This window comes from Jaminaea rosea (assembly GCF_003144245.1).
Source record: "Jaminaea rosea strain MCA 5214 unplaced genomic scaffold BDZ90scaffold_1, whole genome shotgun sequence".
Classification (NCBI taxonomy): domain Eukaryota; kingdom Fungi; phylum Basidiomycota; class Exobasidiomycetes; order Microstromatales; genus Jaminaea; species Jaminaea rosea.
The window spans coordinates 623,730-641,315 of record NW_020289975.1 but is presented as its reverse complement, the minus strand read 5'-3'; the positions used below and the strand labels follow the sequence as shown (position 1 = coordinate 641,315).

The 17,586-nt window shown below is 59.3% G+C and overlaps 10 protein-coding genes across 10 annotated transcripts; 2 read left to right on the top strand and 8 right to left on the bottom strand.

The window, feature by feature from the left end:
• Positions 1–21: 21 nt before the first annotated feature.
• On the bottom strand, positions 22–2,253 carry BDZ90DRAFT_229167 (FAD-binding domain-containing protein). The gene has a single exon (XM_025504945.1). The coding sequence runs from the start codon at positions 1,991–1,993 to the stop codon at positions 146–148; it is 1,848 nt and encodes a 615-aa protein (XP_025364748.1). The 5' UTR covers positions 1,994–2,253; the 3' UTR covers positions 22–145.
• A 252-nt stretch (positions 2,254–2,505) lies between these two features.
• BDZ90DRAFT_276623 (ras-domain-containing protein) lies at positions 2,506–3,824 on the bottom strand (the record flags this gene model as incomplete). Its single annotated transcript, XM_025508941.1, has 4 exons — positions 3,733–3,824; positions 3,259–3,640; positions 2,812–3,170; positions 2,506–2,723 (listed from the first exon to the last, which is right to left on the bottom strand). Exons 1-4 carry the CDS (start codon positions 3,767–3,769, stop codon positions 2,506–2,508), a joined length of 996 nt encoding a protein of 331 aa, XP_025364747.1. The 5' UTR covers positions 3,770–3,824.
• Positions 3,825–4,084: 260 nt separating this feature from the next.
• Positions 4,085–5,206, bottom strand: BDZ90DRAFT_229164 (hypothetical protein). The gene is made up of 2 exons (XM_025504944.1): positions 4,886–5,206; positions 4,085–4,785 (listed from the first exon to the last, which is right to left on the bottom strand). Exon 2 carries the CDS (start codon positions 4,772–4,774, stop codon positions 4,235–4,237), a length of 540 nt encoding a protein of 179 aa, XP_025364746.1. The 5' UTR covers positions 4,775–4,785; positions 4,886–5,206; the 3' UTR covers positions 4,085–4,234.
• A 250-nt stretch (positions 5,207–5,456) lies between these two features.
• BDZ90DRAFT_5389 (Sm-like ribonucleo protein) lies at positions 5,457–6,191 on the top strand. Its single transcript, XM_025509660.1, has 3 exons — positions 5,457–5,534; positions 5,641–5,877; positions 5,946–6,191. Exons 1-3 carry the CDS (start codon positions 5,502–5,504, stop codon positions 5,967–5,969), a joined length of 294 nt encoding a protein of 97 aa, XP_025364745.1. The 5' UTR covers positions 5,457–5,501; the 3' UTR covers positions 5,970–6,191.
• Positions 5,978–8,354, bottom strand: BDZ90DRAFT_229163 (putative UDP-galactopyranose mutase). The gene is made up of 3 exons (XM_025504943.1): positions 8,056–8,354; positions 7,529–7,942; positions 5,978–7,444 (listed from the first exon to the last, which is right to left on the bottom strand). Exons 1-3 carry the CDS (start codon positions 8,093–8,095, stop codon positions 6,345–6,347), a joined length of 1,554 nt encoding a protein of 517 aa, XP_025364744.1. The 5' UTR covers positions 8,096–8,354; the 3' UTR covers positions 5,978–6,344.
• Positions 7,752–9,089, bottom strand: BDZ90DRAFT_5403 (hypothetical protein). Its single transcript, XM_025509661.1, has 2 exons — positions 8,056–9,089; positions 7,752–7,942 (listed from the first exon to the last, which is right to left on the bottom strand). The coding sequence occupies exon 1, from the start codon at positions 8,874–8,876 to the stop codon at positions 8,178–8,180; it is 699 nt and encodes a 232-aa protein (XP_025364743.1). The 5' UTR covers positions 8,877–9,089; the 3' UTR covers positions 7,752–7,942; positions 8,056–8,177.
• BDZ90DRAFT_229162 (hypothetical protein) lies at positions 8,863–9,982 on the bottom strand. The gene is made up of 3 exons (XM_025504942.1): positions 9,517–9,982; positions 9,165–9,432; positions 8,863–9,086 (listed from the first exon to the last, which is right to left on the bottom strand). Exons 1-3 carry the CDS (start codon positions 9,824–9,826, stop codon positions 9,002–9,004), a joined length of 663 nt encoding a protein of 220 aa, XP_025364742.1. The 5' UTR covers positions 9,827–9,982; the 3' UTR covers positions 8,863–9,001.
• Positions 9,983–10,570: 588 nt separating this feature from the next.
• BDZ90DRAFT_229160 (hypothetical protein) lies at positions 10,571–11,078 on the bottom strand. The gene has a single exon (XM_025504941.1). It carries the CDS (start codon positions 11,065–11,067, stop codon positions 10,900–10,902), a length of 168 nt encoding a protein of 55 aa, XP_025364741.1. The 5' UTR covers positions 11,068–11,078; the 3' UTR covers positions 10,571–10,899.
• Positions 11,079–13,384: 2,306 nt separating this feature from the next.
• BDZ90DRAFT_5330 (hypothetical protein) lies at positions 13,385–15,868 on the top strand. Its single transcript, XM_025509654.1, has 2 exons — positions 13,385–14,002; positions 14,087–15,868. Exons 1-2 carry the CDS (start codon positions 13,487–13,489, stop codon positions 15,770–15,772), a joined length of 2,202 nt encoding a protein of 733 aa, XP_025364740.1. The 5' UTR covers positions 13,385–13,486; the 3' UTR covers positions 15,773–15,868.
• BDZ90DRAFT_5331 (release factor) lies at positions 15,869–17,417 on the bottom strand. The gene has a single exon (XM_025509655.1). The coding sequence runs from the start codon at positions 17,360–17,362 to the stop codon at positions 15,965–15,967; it is 1,398 nt and encodes a 465-aa protein (XP_025364739.1). The 5' UTR covers positions 17,363–17,417; the 3' UTR covers positions 15,869–15,964.
• Between the last annotated feature and the right edge of the window lie 169 nt (positions 17,418–17,586).

The following is a 17,586-nucleotide window of genomic DNA, read 5'->3' as shown; positions in this document are numbered from 1 at the left end:
AGAATCGGGATAACGAAATTCAGGTGTGATGATAGTATGTGCGTACCGCGCATGTTGTACCATTCGACCAGCAAGGTGAAGCTCCGTACAGGGTATCAAGTAATGTCTGCCGCTCCTCATCGGCCGCAGTATTGTCGCCTCATCCCTAGACCGCCCTCCTTGCCCTTACGCCCCTCGGCAACGGATGCGCGAGTGGTGGCCGTATATGTATCATCGAGGTCCCCGCCTCAAGCAGCTCCGTCGCCCCTTCATCAATGTACTCAGTCCCCGCGATCCCCTGCGGATTTCTGAATACATTCCTCGGGTCCACCTCCCTCTTCAACTTCTTCAACCTCTCTGCCGTCTTCTGATCAAAGTGCCGCCTCGTCGCCTCCTCCGCGTCCTCCCTCGCGTCCACATAGCAAGCGTACCCGCTGTCCTCGATGCCATCCTTTTGCAGCGCCCTTGCGAACCCTTCGTCCAGCTCATCGAGGACGTCGTGCGCTTTCCTTGGGAGCTGATTACGGCCCCAAGTACCTGCAGCGCTCTGTATCAGCCAAAGTGAGTCGCGGTGAGGTAGCGAGGATGCCCCCATCACATCCTGATCGCGATGCCGGGCCCCGAGCTTGCCGCCACCGCCGTACATCTCCAAATAGACATTCCACATGAAGGGTTCCTCAAGTGTCGGCTCGCTTCCTTTGGCCCGCTCGAGCAGGGGAGCCATCATGCCCTCGAGACTAGCTAGGCTGAATCCTTTCTGCCCCTTTGTCAGGCGCGTCCGAGCGAGGAAATTGTTACGGACGAGTCGTTCAGCGAGAGTGTCGAGCTTGTCACCGGGCTTGCCGAAGTCGTCCCACTCTTCCATGACGGCACGGTAGCTCATCGGTGTGATCGTCTTTGCGTCTGGCTCTGGTGCACCGGCTGCTTTGAGGCCACTGAGTAGCTTCGACTCTATCTGCCGCTCCCACTCTGCACGCTCGCCATGCCAAATGCCCCGCATGTGCAACGCCAATGGTCCACCAGGGGGATCGCCGCGGTTTGCCGGTTGAAGCTGAACGTGGAAGCCGTACGAGCGCGGCATGGAGTCGTCCGTTGCCAGAGTCTGTACTGCGTGGACCACCTTTGCCGCATCAGCTCCCGTCTTGAGGCTAGGGCTCCACCTCATCTCAGTGAAGACCCATTCTCCACTTGCATCGTACGTCTGGAAGGTGAGCCGTGTCACGATGCCAAAATTGCTCCCTGCCCCTCTGAGCCCCCACAGGAGCTCCTTGTTCTGCCTCGGACTGGCAGTCACGATGCTGCCGTCCGCCAACACCACCTCTGCCTCAAGCAGATTGTCAGTCGTCATCCCCCACTGTCGGCTCGTTGGTCCAAATCCGCCGCAGAGGGCGTGCCCGCCCACGCCGACTGGAGGACAGGTTCCGTGAGGCATAGCGCGTTTGAGCTGGCCTGAAGAGCCCCAGAGTCCCTTGACTACATCTCCTAGCCTGGCTGATGGGCCCACGGCCGCAGTCCCACTCTTGCCATCGTAACGGATGGAATCTAGGTGCTTCAAATCCACAACCAAGCTACCATCCCATCCTCCACTACCGTGACCTGCAAAGGAGTGGCCACCTGATCTTGCAGCGATGGCCGTGCGAGGGGAGTGGGCAGAGACGCAGTTGACTGCTGCTGAGACCTCCTTGGCGCTTCGAGGGTAGACGATGGCCTCGGGATGGTAGTGGAAGCGCAGATTGTCAGACTGGGCCGCTTCCCAGTATGCTGCGGAGCCGTTGAGGGAGGAGGTCATCGTCTCGATGTTGGAGGATTGGAGGCAGTGCAAGAGGGCGTCCGACTCAGAGGGGAGGCCGTTGCTGCGCAGCGCCAGGCCAGGAGGTGGTGGCCCAAAGTCTCGTTCCCATCCTTGCGGGAAGGCAGCGGTCAAGTGAGGAGGAGGCCTGAAGGGTGGGACCGCCTCGACGAGTGCAGGGCTTGCTACTGCTGCGAGGAGCAGGCAGGCGAGAGAGGTAGCCATACGGTAGGTGCGCCGACGAGGAGCGTTTTGTGATGAGATCGCTGAGGGGTAAGAGCTGGAACCAGAGTGTTGGTGCATGATTCAAGAGAATGAGAGGGGCAGAGGTCGTGGGTGAGGTGTTGACCAGCGCAGACTGCCTTGGATGGTTGATTGTTGGCTGACGACGCCTTGATAGAGCAAAATCAAGACTGTGCCATCTAGTCGACAGATCTGTCACCTCATCCAAGGCAAGAAAGGAGGCTCGAGATGCGGGACCAAAGTGAAAGTGGCGGCGCATCCCGCTCCCCGCACGGCTCTTCGACAGAAGGCCCTCCATTCTCCGTCCGTCCGGGCGCCGGGCCTTGACGTGACGCCGGATCGCAGGCGCCACGGGATTCGCTTGGCTCAAGCCAAAGACTACATGGAGAGGTCGATGAAGAGTATCTTGTATTCACAGCCTAAGACATCTTAGAAGCAACACAAAGACCCCTGCCGATGCTGGTGAAGTGTCGTAAACTCGATCTTTGCCGCTCTCAGCAGCATCCCCCGTCCCTATCCAACCCTATCGCTTCCTTGAGCCGAATCAATCCACCACCCGTGTTCCCCCTCGCTGCTCTCCTACTCACTCCTCCGCCACTCTGCACAATGTCTGCGAAGGAAAGACGATGATGACTCTTATCAGCGCTGCGAGAGTTGCTGCGTGACGTGCCTGGTCGGAGGGAGCGATCACCGTAGGAGACGCCTGAGCCTTCTGCTCGAGATGGCCGATTCGAGCAGGGACTTTGTCAGCTGTTGCTCGAATATCTGACTACATCTGCGTGGCATGGCGTGCTACTCACGCTGCTCCGGCGCCACGACACCTTGCTCGATCAAGTCTAGCACTCCCCTTGCGCAAAGCGCAAAGGGAGCTTCGACGTTGTGCCCAGTCAAGCTCGACGTCTCCGCAAAGAGACATCCTTGTGATGCCGCCCAGGCTGCTGCTTCCTCGCGAGATACCTCACGCTTGGGTGTGGACGATGCTGACGATGAGTTCGCGGCGTCTTGATCGTGCTCCTCACCCGGACGGACGGCAGCCTCGCCATCATCGCGGCTGCCCGCGAGGTCCGTCTTGTTGCCCACAATGGCCACGACCAGGTTCTCAGAGGCCAGTGAGCGGACATCTGCTAGCCATCTGCCCAGATTGTCAAAGGTGGAACGTCTGCGCAGCGCAACCACGCGGCCATGTCAGTTGCTCATCGCCGTTGTGCCCAAATCAGGCTCGTGGCTGCGGGTTTGGCGATACTCACTTCGTGACATCATATACAAGAAGAGCCCCACTCGCCGCTCGATAATAGCTCTTAGTCACACTCCTGAATCGCTCCTGTCCAGCCGTATCCCATATCTGAAGTTTGACCGCACTAGCCTTTCGGCTCCCCCCGGGCGCCGACGGTCCTCCTCTGCCGCGGAGGTGTGACTCTTGCTCCCTTCCCCATCCACCGCCTTCAACGTCATCACCACCGAGCATCCGAGCAGGATTGGGAGATGAAGGGTCGAGAAGGAGAAGGCGTGAGGTGAACTCGACGCCTACCGTGTGTGATTTTGGGGTGAACTCGTGATGGATGAATTGGTGGAGGAGGGTCGATTTGCCCGTTGAGGACTCTCCGAGGATGATGAACTTGAAGAGGTAGTCTGATGAGAGAAGAAGGGAAGAAATTGGAAAGAGGTGGTAAGACAAGTGAGGAAGGGATTCAGGCCAGTCGATGGGATAAGGTGCCACTCACCAAAGGCAGCCCCCGCAGGCTCGAGGGCGACGCTCATGATGCTATAACTTTACTGTTGAACCAATCACTCTGCTACAGCTGACGCGATGCGTGGATAAGACAAGAAAGGGTCAAGTCGGAGCCCTAGATGGGTCTGCGTGGCGACGACGCTGGTGGTGTTGTTGCTTTGCTGCCAGGGGCCCATCGTCCGGACTCAGCCTCCAGATCCAAAATCGGCGTCAAGAGGGACGCACGAGCCACCGACATTGAGCCCCCCTCTGCCATGTCGCCCTGTGGTGCCCATCACAGGCTTTACTTTAGGCGAACTTCTCTTCGTAGACGAGGCAAGAGACTGAGACGACTGGTTCGAAGACGACGACACACTAAATATTGACTGTGAGACAAATGCGTGATTGATGGGCTGATGGACGCGCTGTGGCGGACTCCGCTGTAAGATGTGAGTCGCCCGGGTATGTACAATGAATGCTGTGTGGCGCCCAAGGGGTCCTGGACCTGCGCCAAGCTACACCGCAGCCCCCCTCTTTCTCTTCCTCCCAGGTCCACCGCCCCTCTGCGCTCCTCTCTCTCCCTCTTCACCGCCACCACCTCGTCCCCTGCCACTCCCACCAGGAAGCTGCAATCCGTGCTCCTCCTCCCTCGCCTCCCCCTCACCACCCTGAGCCTGCTGCTGGTCCTCTCCCTCCTCATCATCGCCAGCTCCTCCCCTTTTCTGCCTCTCCTCTGCCTCTACCTGCCTGGCAACATCATCAATCGCTCCCGTGTCCAAAATCTTCTTGGCCCCACTGATGATTCCGTCCAAATAGATCAGCTCTTCCAATCTCGCCAGCTTTTTGTCGTCTTTCCTCAGCGCAAAGCGGAGGTCGTCGATCTTGACTCGAGAGCGGGTGAGGTAAGGATTGCGGGCCGGATTGGAGGAAGAAGGGTGGGCATAAGGGGCTGGCCGACAGCGGTGGCAGAGGTCGACGAGGAAGGAGATGGTAAGGCGTTCCATCACGTCTATGCTGCGGGGGTCGGGTTGAGGCGAATCGCCAAAGCCGTACATCATCATTGGTACTGTAATGGGAGGGCGAAGGGACAGCATGAATGGGATCGCGATCAATCAGCACATTTCGCGCAGGGCCTCGACAGCCTGGTGCCTCGTCGCGGTGCTTACAGTCACGCTGGAAGAGGCCACGATATTGAATGGGTCTTCTGCCTCGCGGCGCTCCAGGACCAGCAGCCTGGTTCTGCGAGGGACCGTCTTGTTGCTGCTGCTGAAGGCAGAAGAGGGATGAGCGTCAGAGGAGCGAGTTAGGCGGAGCTGAGCCATTCCCTTCTCATCTCCCGTCACCCACGTTTCGACCTCGACCCGACGAAGGGCCAGCAGAGGGCTGGTGCTGGCCTGACATTGCGTCGTAGCTGCTCTGATAGCTAGCAGCAGGCTATCGATGAGCGGATCGATGTGATTTGGTGAACGATGTGGTGGAGAGGGAAGGATGGACAGATGGATGCAGCGAGCGAGGGAGCGAACCAACGTCGAGTCGGACAGAGGCGCGGGCCTTGAGTGGCTTCGTCTCCGTCCGCTCGTCTCGTCGTGCGCCATCCATCCGCCCGCGCTGCGCTACGACGATGCTTGTTCACTTCTTCCCATTCATCCCTCGTTACTGCGCCTTCTCCTCGACCCATACCCGTAATCTGGAAGCGCTAACTAAGCCATCTTACGAGCAGAGCAAGCCCCTTCGTTCTCACCTCGTGACCCCTTTGCCCCTCCGCGAGGAGTTTGGCCCAAGATGAGCTCAAAGCAGCAAAAGCTGATGGTTCAGGTGAGCACTCGATCAGCGTCCCTCCGCTTTGCTCCCTTCGCCCTTGTTACTAACCTCCCCCATCTCCGCTGGCTTGTCTTGACTACCTCCTCGCCACTTCTCACAGCCCATCACAGTCCTCTTCCGCTACCTCCAACAGCAGACTCGCGTCTCCCTCTGGCTCTACGACAACCTCGAGACACGCATCGAAGGGCGCATCGTCGGTTTCGACGAGTTCATGAACGTCGTCATTAGCGAAGCAGAGGAGGTCTATACAGAAAAGTGCAGAAGGAATGAAGGGGCAGGCAAGATTCCGGGCGCTAGGAAGGATTTGGGCAGGATATTGTTGAAGGGAGATAATATTGTGGGTAGCAGCCGTGATGGAGTGAGGTTGAGCAAGAGCGCTAACGCCTCTCATCCCTTCGTTTGCAGACACTCATCCAGCCCGTCGTATGATGATAGCAACTGCAGCAGTGGCAGCAACGGCAAGCTTTGCTCGGTACCCTCTCTTCTCTTCACCGCCATCTCGACTCTCGTGCCCGTTCAATCAGCAGCATCTTCTACCCAGCCCTTTTCACTCATGCCTGCGAACAAGATGCTTGCCTTGCGCTCACGTGTCCAATATCTTCAGCCTCATGCGGCTCGCAAAAGGGAACAGCTGTATTTGCTAGCATGAAGGATGGGGTTGCGTCGCCAAGGGGGAGTTTAGAGAGAGAGGGGACAGAGTGGAAGGCTATGTACACGAGCTATTCACAGGAGTGATCGAAGGGCTCCGCTGAGCCATTGCTCCCTCTCTGCCTCTTCACTCCATCATCCATCATCACCGTGCTCTTACTTGGCGAAAGTCAACCTCCTCTCCGTGTTGATCCTCCCATTGACATAGTCCGGCGAGTCGAGCGTAATCTCCGGGCTACCGTACAGGGCCCTGTCGACAGCCTCGACACCAAGCTCAAACGAGTGGTCCTGGTTGCCCACCTCATACTTCCAGCTACCGAAGCGTCCACGCGACAGGATGCCGTACTTGTCGCACAGAGCGGGCAGAATGTCCTTGAGCGCCGCATCGCGGCCGAGCGAAGGAGTAGGGTATCCCGGCTCGAACTTGCGGTGGTAGACGGACACGATCTCGTCTTCGGGCTTGCAGAGCTCCGTGTTCACGCAACCCTTGATCGTCTCTTGGAGCAAGGTCTCGTAGTTGACAGGCTTGGCCGTCGACTCGGATACCTCCATCATCAGGGACCAATAAGGGCCAGGGCGGGCGGACGAGTCGGGCTTGCCCTTGGACTGGTCGGCGTACTGGAGCGTAGGGAGTGAGACGTCTGCCTGCGGGCAGTTGTTGGGAGAGTAGTTGGAGAAGACGGTTGCGCGGTAGAAGGGGCAGTCGTCCTCAGGGAAGTAGAGCCAGCACTTGTCGCCGATGCGCGGAGGAAGGGTGCCGCGAATTCCAATGCCGATGACGTGAGTGGACGAGTAGATCAAGCCTTCCTTGGCGGCCGCCTGCATCTGCTTGTGAAGAGCAGCATCGGCGCTAGGGACGATCATGTTCTCGAGGAGGTAGTCGACGCCCATCGTGCTGATGAGGTGCTGGTACTCGATGGTGCTGCCGTCCTGAAGATGAACCTTCTTCTCACCAGCGTCGACCTTGACTACCTTCTTCTGGAACTGGAGCTTGTTCTGGGGCAGCGTCTTTGCGACTGCCTTCCAGATGCCTCCGGTACCGCCGTGGGCGGGGAACTTGAACGTGGCGTTGGGGCCCCAGTTGCCGGCGACCTTCTTGTTGAGGGTGTTGGAAACGACGAGCTTGAGAGAAGGGGCGGCAACTCGCTCACCGAGCCACTTGCACTGCATGGCGGTAGTTGGGTAGGCCCAGACCTTGAAGTTGTAAGGGCGCATGAAGAGGTCGGCGATCCCCTTGCCCATCATCCTCATGATCCCTGTACAGATGGACGCGGAGGACGAAAAGGGTCAGCAATGATCGAGGCAGGGTGTGCCTGAAGCGAAGGGGGTCCGCTGCTCACACTCGTCGAAGTTCTGAGGGGGATCCTTGGCTCGGACGCGCTCCTCGGCGGCGTCGATCATGCCATCGATGGCCTTGCACTGGTCTTCGACGGGAAGGACCGAGATGTTGTTCTGGTACGGGTAGGGCACCCAAACGTTCTTGGATCGCACGTAAGAGACGCGCTGGAGCTCAAACCAGTCGTCGTCCTTGGGCAGAGCCTCCTTGATCGCATCGTCGAAGTAGGCGTAGTGCGAGAAGATGACGTGTCCTCCAACATCGAAGAGGAAGCCCTCCTGAGTGACGTCCGTTGAGGCGAGACCACCTGCCTCGTCTGACGAGTCGATGAGCAGCCAAGGCTCCGAGGATGAGGAGGAAGCGGCGCCCGTCGAGTGGAGCTGGTGAAGACGCTTAGCGGCACCAAGACCAGTGGGGCCTATGGTGGAGAGTGGGATGAGCAGCGAGGGAGAAGGTGGCGGCGGTGAGCTCTCGGCGGTGAGCTATCGATGATGAGAGGAATGTGTCATCCGCCTCGAGCCCGCTACTCACCTGCTCCGATGACGAGTGTGTCTACTTTGGTCGAGGACATGGCGATGTCGGTGAAAGAGAGAGCGTGTGTGCGTGCGTGTGGTGGTGGGAGGTGGGAGCGTACTGCCGTGTGTATCTGTCGTCTAGCAACAAGGTTTCGTCTTCAAAGATGCGAGCGAGCTTTGCAGTCCGCCGGCTTCTATCGCTACTGCAATGACTAGAGAAGGGAGTTGGTTGAAAGAGGAAGGAAAGGAAGTGATTCTCAGCGTAGCGTGGCGTGGCCAGTCGATGAGATTGAGAGCAGCAGGAAGAGGTGGACGATGGCCGGTCAACGTTTCCATTCCATCGGAGCGACGGCGCCAGATCGACAGCCAATACGCAGGCAGAGACGAGAGGCGAGACGCCCGCCCCGCCGGCCGCGGACAAGGAAGGCGCCTCTGCTGCCCTTTCCTCTCTGCCCCTCGCTCGCCTCGAGTCGAAAGCGCCCACCACATCGCCTCACCACCCACAGCTCTCTCCCTGGTTGCTCTGCGCCGTCGAGTCCGTGTCTCTCCGCCCGCCGCCCGCCGCTCTTCGCTCCTTCCCGCCTCTGCTGCTCCATAGTCCCGCCTGGTTCGAAAACTGCTTTTCTCTTTCTTTCGCAGCAGCTCACAGCCCACAAGCACGCAGCAAAGAAGTGTTGTTTGCGTCGCGCTAGGCTGGCAGACTGAGACCAAACCAGATCGAGACTGACGTCGGCTCTCTCGTACGCGCTGCACTCTTCTTCTCATCCGTCGGCAGTCGCAGCGGTCTGCTACTTCGTCGCTCGTCGCCCACCGCGAATAGAAACGGGGCTCGGTCATCCGCGGCTACTTCTTCTGCGTGTTGCTTGCGCAGGAAAATAGATGGCGAGCGAGGACGGCGCGCGTACTACCATGCGCAGCTCGTGCTCGCGTCTTTCATTGCTATGTCTGCGATTGCAATGTTGCTATCCACCCTTGGGCAGCAATACCCACGATACGACGGCAATGAGTGCCCCGGAGAACTTCTCGGCTGGTGTGTGGAAGAACAGACTGTCGCGCAAAGGCAGCAGCGGTGTCAGATTGCGGCAGATCTCGCAATGATGCGCAGGTGCGACCGCTGAGACTCACGAAGTGTTGACCAGGCTGAACAACCAGAGTCCCACGAGTGCGAGGACAAAGCTGGTAGCCGCAATGCTAGCTCCTGCCCGCTCCCCACGGTATGGATCCTTGGTCGCGCGCAGGGAGCGTGGGATCCAGGAAACGATGCTGGCTGAGAGGGATGGTGGCAGCACAGCTGAGCAGTACTGGGCAAGGTAAGGGGTCAGCTCCTCGAGGAGCAGCAAAGAAGAGAGGATGAGGATGAAGGTGTGCCCGGAGACATCGTGTCCACCTTTCCCTGCGGAGGGCGCGGCGTGAGAGAAGCAAGTCAGAGTTTGCTCGCCGTGTCGTGTGCTCGCCTTCTTCTCTTCCTCGCACTCACAGGCCCCTCTCAAACTCCCCTCCCTGGTCATATCAGCCACCACAGCATGAGTAGCCCTGAAGAGCTCGGGCCTGTCCTCTTTTGAGATTCCCCTCGGCCCAGCATGACAAAAGGCATCGTCAATCCTCTTGTCTGGCATTCGGAAGGGCGCAGGCGCTGATGCTGGCCCATCGTTAGGGTTGGAGAAGCCGCCCAAAGTCTGGTCACTGCGGGGTACGCAGACACCACCGGAGGAGGTGAGGATACGGTTCATCAGGGGCGGGCCGAACAGCCAGACGGCGAACGAGCTGCGTGCGGTACAAGAAAGCATGGGTCGAATCAGCGGGTGGTGCGCAGCTCACATTGAGAGGGCGCGCAGATACACACAGCCAGCATACAGTTGCGATTGCCCATCGCAGCAAGCTCTTAGCAAAGGGGCTAGCCACCGTAGCTTCCTGGTCCTCCGGTCCACCTTCCACGCTTGAAGCGTCATTGTCCGCTTTCCTCTTACCCCTTGCCCTGCTCGACGCAATCTTTGCCTCCTGACTTGGCGGCGCTCTCAAGGTGAGGAGTTGTGCAAGATGGGCAAGTGTGGTCCATAGCCAGGCCTTCTTGATGAAGATCGTGTTGATGAAATTGGACTTGCGGGCGAATATAGATCCCACGGGCTTGAGTGGTGGAACGGACGATGTGCTCGGTAGTCTCGCAAGGGAGACGTTGTACGCGTGCGATTGAAAGACGAGGGAGAGGGCGGTGAATGTCACGACGACGGCGAGAAGGCCGCCGACGTAGAGCTGGTGGTGAGTCGCGATCAGGGGACGTGGTGGGGCATGGCCACCCGATGTCTGCCTTGAGACTGAAGGCATTCGGAGATGGTGACAGGGAGGAGGAAGGATTGGCAGGTTTAGGAGGGAAAGATGGCGAGGACGAGGACAAGGACCAGGACGAAGCGTGGAGGCACACGAGGCGAGGAGCGTGGAGGTGAGCCATCGCTCAGTCCGCCTGCCGCGGCTGCTTTGACCCATCATCTCGACGTCGGGCAGAGCCAGGCTTTTTTTTTCTTCTTCCCTCATTCCTTGCAACCTCGACCCATTCTCGATCAAGCCCAAGCCCGCCGACTCAATATAATCAGCATTGAGGCTGTCCGAAGATGAGATAAGACTGGACTTCGACCGCTCATGAAGCAGGTCAATGGTCTATCGCATCTTGCCATAGCCAGCAGCCGCTCGACCCCTCGCCCGTCAGACCCACACCTTGCCTTAGAGCCTCCATCTCCCTCTCCCTTTCCACACTCACCCTTCCCTCTTTCGATCCCTCCCACCAGCCTGCCCCTATATCATCATGCTAGACTTGGTACGCTCTCGCAGCGCAACCACAGTGTCTACGTAGCTGGGGAAACGGGGGCTAGATGAACGCAAACCGCTTCTGATACATATTACTCGGCGTCCGACAGTGCTTCGTGGGACGAATCGGGCAAGAAAGGGAGCCGACAATCCAGCCGAAATAAGACAGGTCGATCCGGTCGTCGACGCTATGTTGTCCGGCAATCGTAGAAGCTTGAAATCGATGCATTGTGCCTCGCTCGACTCTGACTCGATCGATCAGGCACGACCGCAACTTGATGTCTCATGGGGATGACGGCGTGGGAATGCTCGAACGTTCGTCGTCTTCCCGTGCGATTGACGCTCATCAGTCAAGGCGTGGTCATGGTCATGGCCACCGCGGCGTTGAGAGCATGACGCGCCGACTTGAGCGGGCGATCGACCGTGAGAGTATGAAGATGAAGAGACGCCTTCTTGCCGGCTTCTTGGCAGCCTGAAGTCTTGCTTATTTCGGAAAATCCGTTCACCACCTACGTCGATGAGACAATGGTCTTTGAGGATCGACAAGGCCATTCCGCGTTGATGAACCTGTCTGATCCCTGCGAAGGTGCTTGGTAGTCGCGGAATAGACACTCTCGTACAGGGTCCATGCCTTGGGTTGACGTACCGGCGGGCGTGCATACTGTGCCTGATGCAGACAATGAACACCCGCTAGGCCGTCTCACCGTGAGTCGGTACGATACGGTCTGACGTGGGCGTCTTCTTCATTCGCGTGCTTTCTCACCCGCTCGCTCAATTGCATGCAGAGCAGGTGGTGCCTGAGCCAAGCGCATTGCTGCGGGCCAGCGATCGAATGTCTCGGTCCAAAAGACGGTGTTGCCGGCTTGCAAGACTACGATGGTGGCCATTGAATCGTCGTGTAGCTGGCCGTAGGCGACTTGCACGTGCTCGAGGAAATGCACGCTAGTCTGGGGTCGGAGATGGATATGAGGTCGGGCGTAGGGGCGGAGACTCAAAGACCCATGCCACGGTGAGCGAACGCCTTTCCCGCATTTGCGGGCAAGATATCAGTCCAATTGTCCGACTCTTTGCAAGCTCATTTGCTGACCGAAGCGCGCACATAGTGGCCCTGAGATTGAATAAGGGCATCGTGAGCTGCATGGAAGCTGGAGACTCCAGACCCCGATCTGACCTACCGCCCGTCTTCCGCGCCCGTAGCCGCATCGGATGCGCAAAGCGTGGTCATCCCGGAATCATCGATCCCTCCTTCCCTCCTAGTTACCCCGCAATGATGAATCATCGTCGCCTCAATATCGATATCGATATTCGTCATTCCGAGAGACGAGATCGGTGTGCCACTGCGTTGCTCGCCTCCCTTCGTCTGGCGTGATCAAGATTGCAGCTCACCGAACGTCTCGAATCGTACGCCATTGGAGGTCTAGGTCGATTGAAATCTCATCATCTGTTCCTGCTTCATTGAACCTTCCTGGCGAGTTCGTACAAGGATGTCAATTTGTTGGGACGCTTCGCGATCACGCAATTGCCGGTCGCCAGGAGGAATGGCGATCACGATGGCTATTCCTCCTTGAATGCATTCGATCAAGGTTGAGACAGGCTGAGGGCCATTTGTGGGCGTCGAAACCGCCTGGTCATAAACCTTGTTGTATCCTGGTCTAGCAATGAATGCTCACGCTCGCACTCTGAGTCGCTGAAATTGCATCTTGATTGACAGGTGCTCTCTCGCCAGCTTCTCGGGGGCTAGGAAATATGGCCGCGACGCGATGATGCAACCGCTTGCGTCAACTCCTTGGATCCTCATCCACTGTATATCCTCTCGGCGGGCGTACCATTGCAATATCCAGAGGCGCTAGCTCGCTCGTTGCTATGTGGAGAGCTGAGGAGTGAGGGCTGTGGGCTCGAGAACGGTAAATGAGACGGGGGATGGAATCCGTGGCGGAGTAGCAAACCCCGCGGGGGCGGAGAAGACCAGGCCAGACAGACCGCCGCCAACTTCAAAGCCCGATGGAGCTTCTTTGTGTCTCATCCGGTGTGCAGCACATCATCAGCAAAGGACCCAGCACCAAGCAATCCAGCAATCACTGCACGCCCGTGCGCATGCGCACCTATGAGACATTTCCCCTCTAGTCTCACGAAAGTGGATGTGGTTGTGGGTGTTGGTCGACGCCGCCGACCGTCACGGCCTTCGAAGTGCGGCGGTGTTCACCGCTGGGTTGGCCCACCATCAACGCTGGGATTGCGATGAGCGTTCTCCTTCACACTCCCCGAACGCCATTGTACCTCGTTGGAGGGAGCGGCAAGAGGCCGACAGGTCACCAAGAGTGCTCGAGAGCGCAATCATGGTGAAACCTGATGCGGTTGTCCTTGAAGACCGTGCCCTCGCGGGCGCCCTGCTTGGGCACGGCTTCATGACTAGATCCAAGCATCGCTCTCTGTCCAGGCCATGAGAACTTCGATGGGCACGCTGAAAAGGCATAAAAGGAGGTCCCTCAGCGTCGAACAATCACTTTGTAGTATCTCCATCGACAAAGCCTCTTCTCTCTCCAGCTCGCTCCTCCTCTTGAACGCCCCTTCCACCTTACTTCGCCCCCCGCCCATACCGCTCGTCTCGCACCACCCGACCCCCTCCCCACAACACTTCTTCTGCAACAATGGTCGCTATCAAGCTTACCGTCGGCACCGTCCTGGTCGCCATGCTCGGGGCCTCCAATGCCCTCATCATCCCCACCAGCCAGGTCTGCGCACCTCCCGTCACCGTGACCCAATACGTTACGAGGGGTGCCTCTGAGCTCCAAGGTGCGGCCTCAAGCGCTGCTCAGCAGTTCTCCGAGTACCAGGGCGCCTTCTCCAGTGCGCTTGGCAAGCTTCCTGGCCTCTCGGCCCCTGGTGTCCCTGCCGCCCCTACCAACGGTGGCGCCTCGTCCTCGACGAGCACCAAGAATGGCAACGCGATGCCCACCCCAACTCTCCCCAGCGCCAGCAACCCGGCCAGCGCCTTCCAGGCTGCTGCCAGCGACGTGATCGCTTCTCTCTCCAAGGCTGCCGCTTCTGCCTCCGGCCTTCCCAACGCCAACCAGTACAGCGCCTCAGCTGCAGCCATCCAGTCGAGCCTCTCGTCGCTGGCTAACCAGTTCAAGAATGGTGCCACAGTCCCCTCCTCTGTCCCCGTGAGTACGCGAAAGCACCGAAGAATCTTGACTAGCTTCTTGTGCACTGACACTGACACGACTGCCTATGTCCTCACTTTATAGACCGCAGCCGTCATCTCTCAAGGCCAGGCATTCGCCAGCTCCCTCCAAGCTGCTGCCTCCTCGGCCCGCGCCGCCGCAACGAAGGGCCCCTCGGTCGGCAGCGCCATCTCCTCGGGCATTGCCTCTGGCCAGCAGGCCGTGCAGAGCGGTGCTGCTGCTCTTCAGAGCCAAGGCGCAGCCGCTGCTTCGCAGGGGGCCGCAGCTCTTCAGTCCGGCGCAGCTGCTGGCCAGGCTGCTATTTCCTCGGGCGTCGCCTCTGGTCAGCAAGCCGCTCAGTCTGGTGCCGCCGCTCTCCAGAGCCAGGGCGCCGCTCTTGCCAGCCAGGGCTCAGCAGCTCTTCAGTCGGGTGCTGCAGCTCTCAAGTCAGGCGCAGCTGCTGGCCAAGCCGCGGCAACCTCTGGCATTGCCTCCGGCCAACAGGCTCTTCAGAGCGGAGCCGCAGCTTTGAAGTCTGGCGCGGCTGCTGGTGCTTCAGCTGTTCAGTCGGGTGCCGCCGCACTCCAGAGTGGGGCTAACCAGGCCAAGAGCGCAGCCGCTGCTGGCCAGAGCGCTCTCGCCTCGGGTGCTGCCTCCGGTCAGCAAGCTCTTCAGAGCGGTGCCGCTGCCCTTCAGTCAGGAGCAGCCGCTGGTGCTTCCGCTGTCAAGTCGGGCGCAGCTGCCGGCCAGAGCGCTCTTGCTTCGGGCGCTGCCTCCGGCCAGCAAGCTCTTCAGAGCGGAGCCGCAGCACTTCAGTCCGGAGCAGCCGCTGGTGCTTCCGCTGTCAAGTCTGGCGCAGCAGCCGGCCAAAGCGCTATCGCGTCGGGCGTGAGCCAAGGTGCCGCCGCCCTCCAGAGCGGTGCCAACCAGGCAAAGAGCGCTGAGGCTGCGGGCCAGAGTGCTCTCGTCTCCGCTGTCAAGAGCGGCCAACAGGCTGCCGCTACCGGAATCGCTCAGGGTGAGGCTGCGGCGAAGAGCGGTGCAGCTGCTGGTCAGAGCGCCCTTGCTTCGGGCATCAACGCCGGCAAGTCCGCCTTCTCCAGCTTCATCGGTGCAACCACGGCACTGCCTAAGCCCACCTCGGTCCCTCAGGTCATCGCCAGCGCTGCCTCTGCCGCTCGTGCCTCGGGCTCTGCCCTTGCCTCGCAGGGCGCTGCGGCTCTCCAGTCCGGTGCCGCTGCTCTCTCATCCCAGGCGGCGTCTGGAGCCGCTGCCGTCCAGTCTGGCATTGCTTCGGGCGAGGCCGCGGGTGAGGCTGCTGCTGCCGCCTTCCGCCAGCAGGTCACCAACGGCATGACTGCTCTCGAGTCGCAGGCCGACTCCCTCAAGGACACCTTTGAGTCCCAGGCTGCCAACTTCGCTCAGCAGGGCCAGGCCTACGCGGCCAAGCTCCAGGCATTCGGCTCAGCCATCGCGGCTCAGGCTGACGCGGCTGCTAAGCAGGGCGCTGACCAGCTCGCTGCCGGATCTGCTGAGGGCCAGAAGCTCGCCAAGGCCTTCGCTGCTTATTCACAGGCTGAGGCCGAGCTCTTCGCCGCCATGCTGAAGAATCAGGCCGAGATTGCTGCCTCGTCGGCCAGGCAGCAGTTTGTTGAGGCTGTCAACTACTTCCAGACGGAGAGCGCGCGCTTCGCCAAGACGCTCCAGTCTGCCTACCCTCACTTCACCTTCGTGACTCCCAGCTTCAGCTCCACCTCTTTCAGCACCTGAGCGCGCCGAGGTCTAAGCTCTTGATCCCAGTTTCCCTTCGTCTTGAAACCCCCTTCTTCTCCTTTCGTGCATCGTCTCAATAGTCACTGTATCGCTCCGGCTTGTCTGTCCTTACCGTGCTTCAATCGTCATTCCGTCGTTTTCCTCTCAGGCTCTTGTGAGATTCCGTCTCGGATGTGATAGTCCCTTGAATTACTTCGCCTTGCCGTCACCTTGCTGTGCTTCGGTCTTTTGCCTCTTCTCCATCAACACCCTCAATCTCTCCTCCATTTGCATCTCCCTTGTCCTCTCCTCCAACTCGTCGACGAAGTGCGCCAGCCCGACCCCCTCGCCCTCCATGAAGACGTCCAACCCACTGACGTTCTCCCCAATTCTATGGTCTGTAACCCGATCTTGTGGCCAATTGTATGTGCGCACACGATCACCCCTACCAAGTCCCACAATCTGCTCTCCCCTTGCCTGTCTAGCTTCTTGCTCCTCCCGCTTCATCTTCTGGTCCATCAGTCTCGCCCTGAGAATCTTCCAGGCTTGCTCGCGATTCTTGTGCTGCGAGCGAGAGTCCTGCATCGAGACGGTGATTCCCGTAGGCAAGTGCGTGAGACGAATGGCGGATTCCGTCTTGTTGACGTGCTGTCCTCCTGCGCCTCGTGAGCGCATCACTTCCGTCTTGACGTCGGCTGGGTTGACGAGATCGTCTGCAGAACTGGAGGAGCCGTCATTGTCACCCTCGATGACAGGAAGGACGACGATGGTGATCGTGCTGCTTTGCATCTTGGCAACGCTGGTAGTGACAGGCACACGCTGTACGCGGTGGATACCTGACTCGTAGCGGAGACGGCGGTATGCGTCTGGGCCTGTCACTTGGAGAATGGCCTCCTTGTATGCTGGCGAGCTTGAGCCGGAGCCAGAGGAGGCCTCGGTCGGAATGGCTGAGAGAAGGGCTACATCCCATGGTTGTGAGCTCTCATCGCCGCTTGCTGAGGAGCTTGAAGCCCAGCGTTGATACATTCTCGTCATCTCATAGACGAAGAGGGCCGACTCTTCGCCGCCGATGCCAGGTCGCAGTTCAAGGATGGCGCCGCTCGCCTCATTCGCAGCGGTGTCCGTCGTGCCAAGAAGACCCTTTTTGATGTTGGTCAATTGATACTCTTGACTTTCCTGCAGCTCAAGCAGCTCCTCCTCTGCAAGCTGTCGCATCTCTTCATCGCTTTCCTGCTCGATCATGCGTCGAGCCTCTGCAGCTTGCCGCTGTGATGACTTCCATTGATCCCAAGCTTCCCTTACTTCGCGCTGCGCTGCTAGTCGCTTAGCTCTGCGAGCGTATTGGGGACTCGAAGGATCGAGATCGCTCTCCGAGCTCGACGTGGAGCTGTTTTGCGCATCGTCAAAAGTGAGATGGGCCAGGCGGACGATGGCGTCCGGGTGGGACAGAAGAGAAGGCTGCGTCGACGTCGAGTTGAGGCGGCATGAGAACAGCGGAGGCGGCCGTGGCCTGCAAGAGCCGCATGTGGACGCCTGAGCAGGTCTGAGACGTGGAAGAGACCGTACTGTGAACCGTGATGGTCCCGCTACCGAAGATGCGGCTGCCATGAGTGATGCCGAAGGTGGTGGTGGTGGTATTGTCCCGGAGGCGAAAGACTGCAACACCTAAGTCTAAAAGTTGGCTCATGATTGAGGCGGAAAGGGCTTCCTGTCCTTTGTCGGGAAGGGGGCGCAACGTGGACGTGGCGGAGACGTGCCACGAGGCAGGCGGGGTGCACCAGCCAGCCAATGAGACGAGACGAGACGGGGCGGGCCAGAGCCAAGCAGCAGCA

Coding starts and splice junctions, on each gene's coding strand:
- BDZ90DRAFT_229167 (XM_025504945.1), bottom strand. CDS start 1,993: ATGGCTACCTCTCTCGCCTGCCTGCTCCTCGCAGCAGTAGCAAGCCCT.
- BDZ90DRAFT_229164 (XM_025504944.1), bottom strand. CDS start 4,774: ATGTACGGCTTTGGCGATTCGCCTCAACCCGACCCCCGCAGCATAGAC.
- BDZ90DRAFT_5389 (XM_025509660.1), top strand. CDS start 5,502: ATGAGCTCAAAGCAGCAAAAGCTGATGGTTCAG. Junction 5,535..5,640: donor AGCAAAAGCTGATGGTTCAG/GTGAGCACTCGA, acceptor CACTTCTCACAG/CCCATCACAGTCCTCTTCCG. Junction 5,878..5,945: donor TGTTGAAGGGAGATAATATT/GTGGGTAGCAGC, acceptor CTTCGTTTGCAG/ACACTCATCCAGCCCGTCGT.
- BDZ90DRAFT_229163 (XM_025504943.1), bottom strand. CDS start 8,095: ATGTCCTCGACCAAAGTAGACACACTCGTCATCGGAGCAG. Junction 7,943..8,055: donor CACACTCGTCATCGGAGCAG/GTGAGTAGCGGG, acceptor TCTCCACCATAG/GCCCCACTGGTCTTGGTGCC. Junction 7,445..7,528: donor CCCTCAGAACTTCGACGAGT/GTGAGCAGCGGA, acceptor CCATCTGTACAG/GGATCATGAGGATGATGGGC.
- BDZ90DRAFT_5403 (XM_025509661.1), bottom strand. CDS start 8,876: ATGACCGAGCCCCGTTTCTATTCGCGGTGGGCGACGAGCGACGAAGTA.
- BDZ90DRAFT_229162 (XM_025504942.1), bottom strand. CDS start 9,826: ATGCTTTCTTGTACCGCACGCAGCTCGTTCGCCGTCTGGCTGTTCGGC. Junction 9,433..9,516: donor GGGGAGTTTGAGAGGGGCCT/GTGAGTGCGAGG, acceptor CGCCCTCCGCAG/GGAAAGGTGGACACGATGTC. Junction 9,087..9,164: donor TTCAGCCTGGTCAACACTTC/GTGAGTCTCAGC, acceptor TTTGCGCGACAG/TCTGTTCTTCCACACACCAG.
- BDZ90DRAFT_229160 (XM_025504941.1), bottom strand. CDS start 11,067: ATGCATCGATTTCAAGCTTCTACGATTGCCGGACAACATAGCGTCGAC.
- BDZ90DRAFT_5330 (XM_025509654.1), top strand. CDS start 13,487: ATGGTCGCTATCAAGCTTACCGTCGGCACCGTCCTGGTCGCCATGCTC. Junction 14,003..14,086: donor CAGTCCCCTCCTCTGTCCCC/GTGAGTACGCGA, acceptor CTCACTTTATAG/ACCGCAGCCGTCATCTCTCA.
- BDZ90DRAFT_5331 (XM_025509655.1), bottom strand. CDS start 17,362: ATGGCAGCCGCATCTTCGGTAGCGGGACCATCACGGTTCACAGTACGG.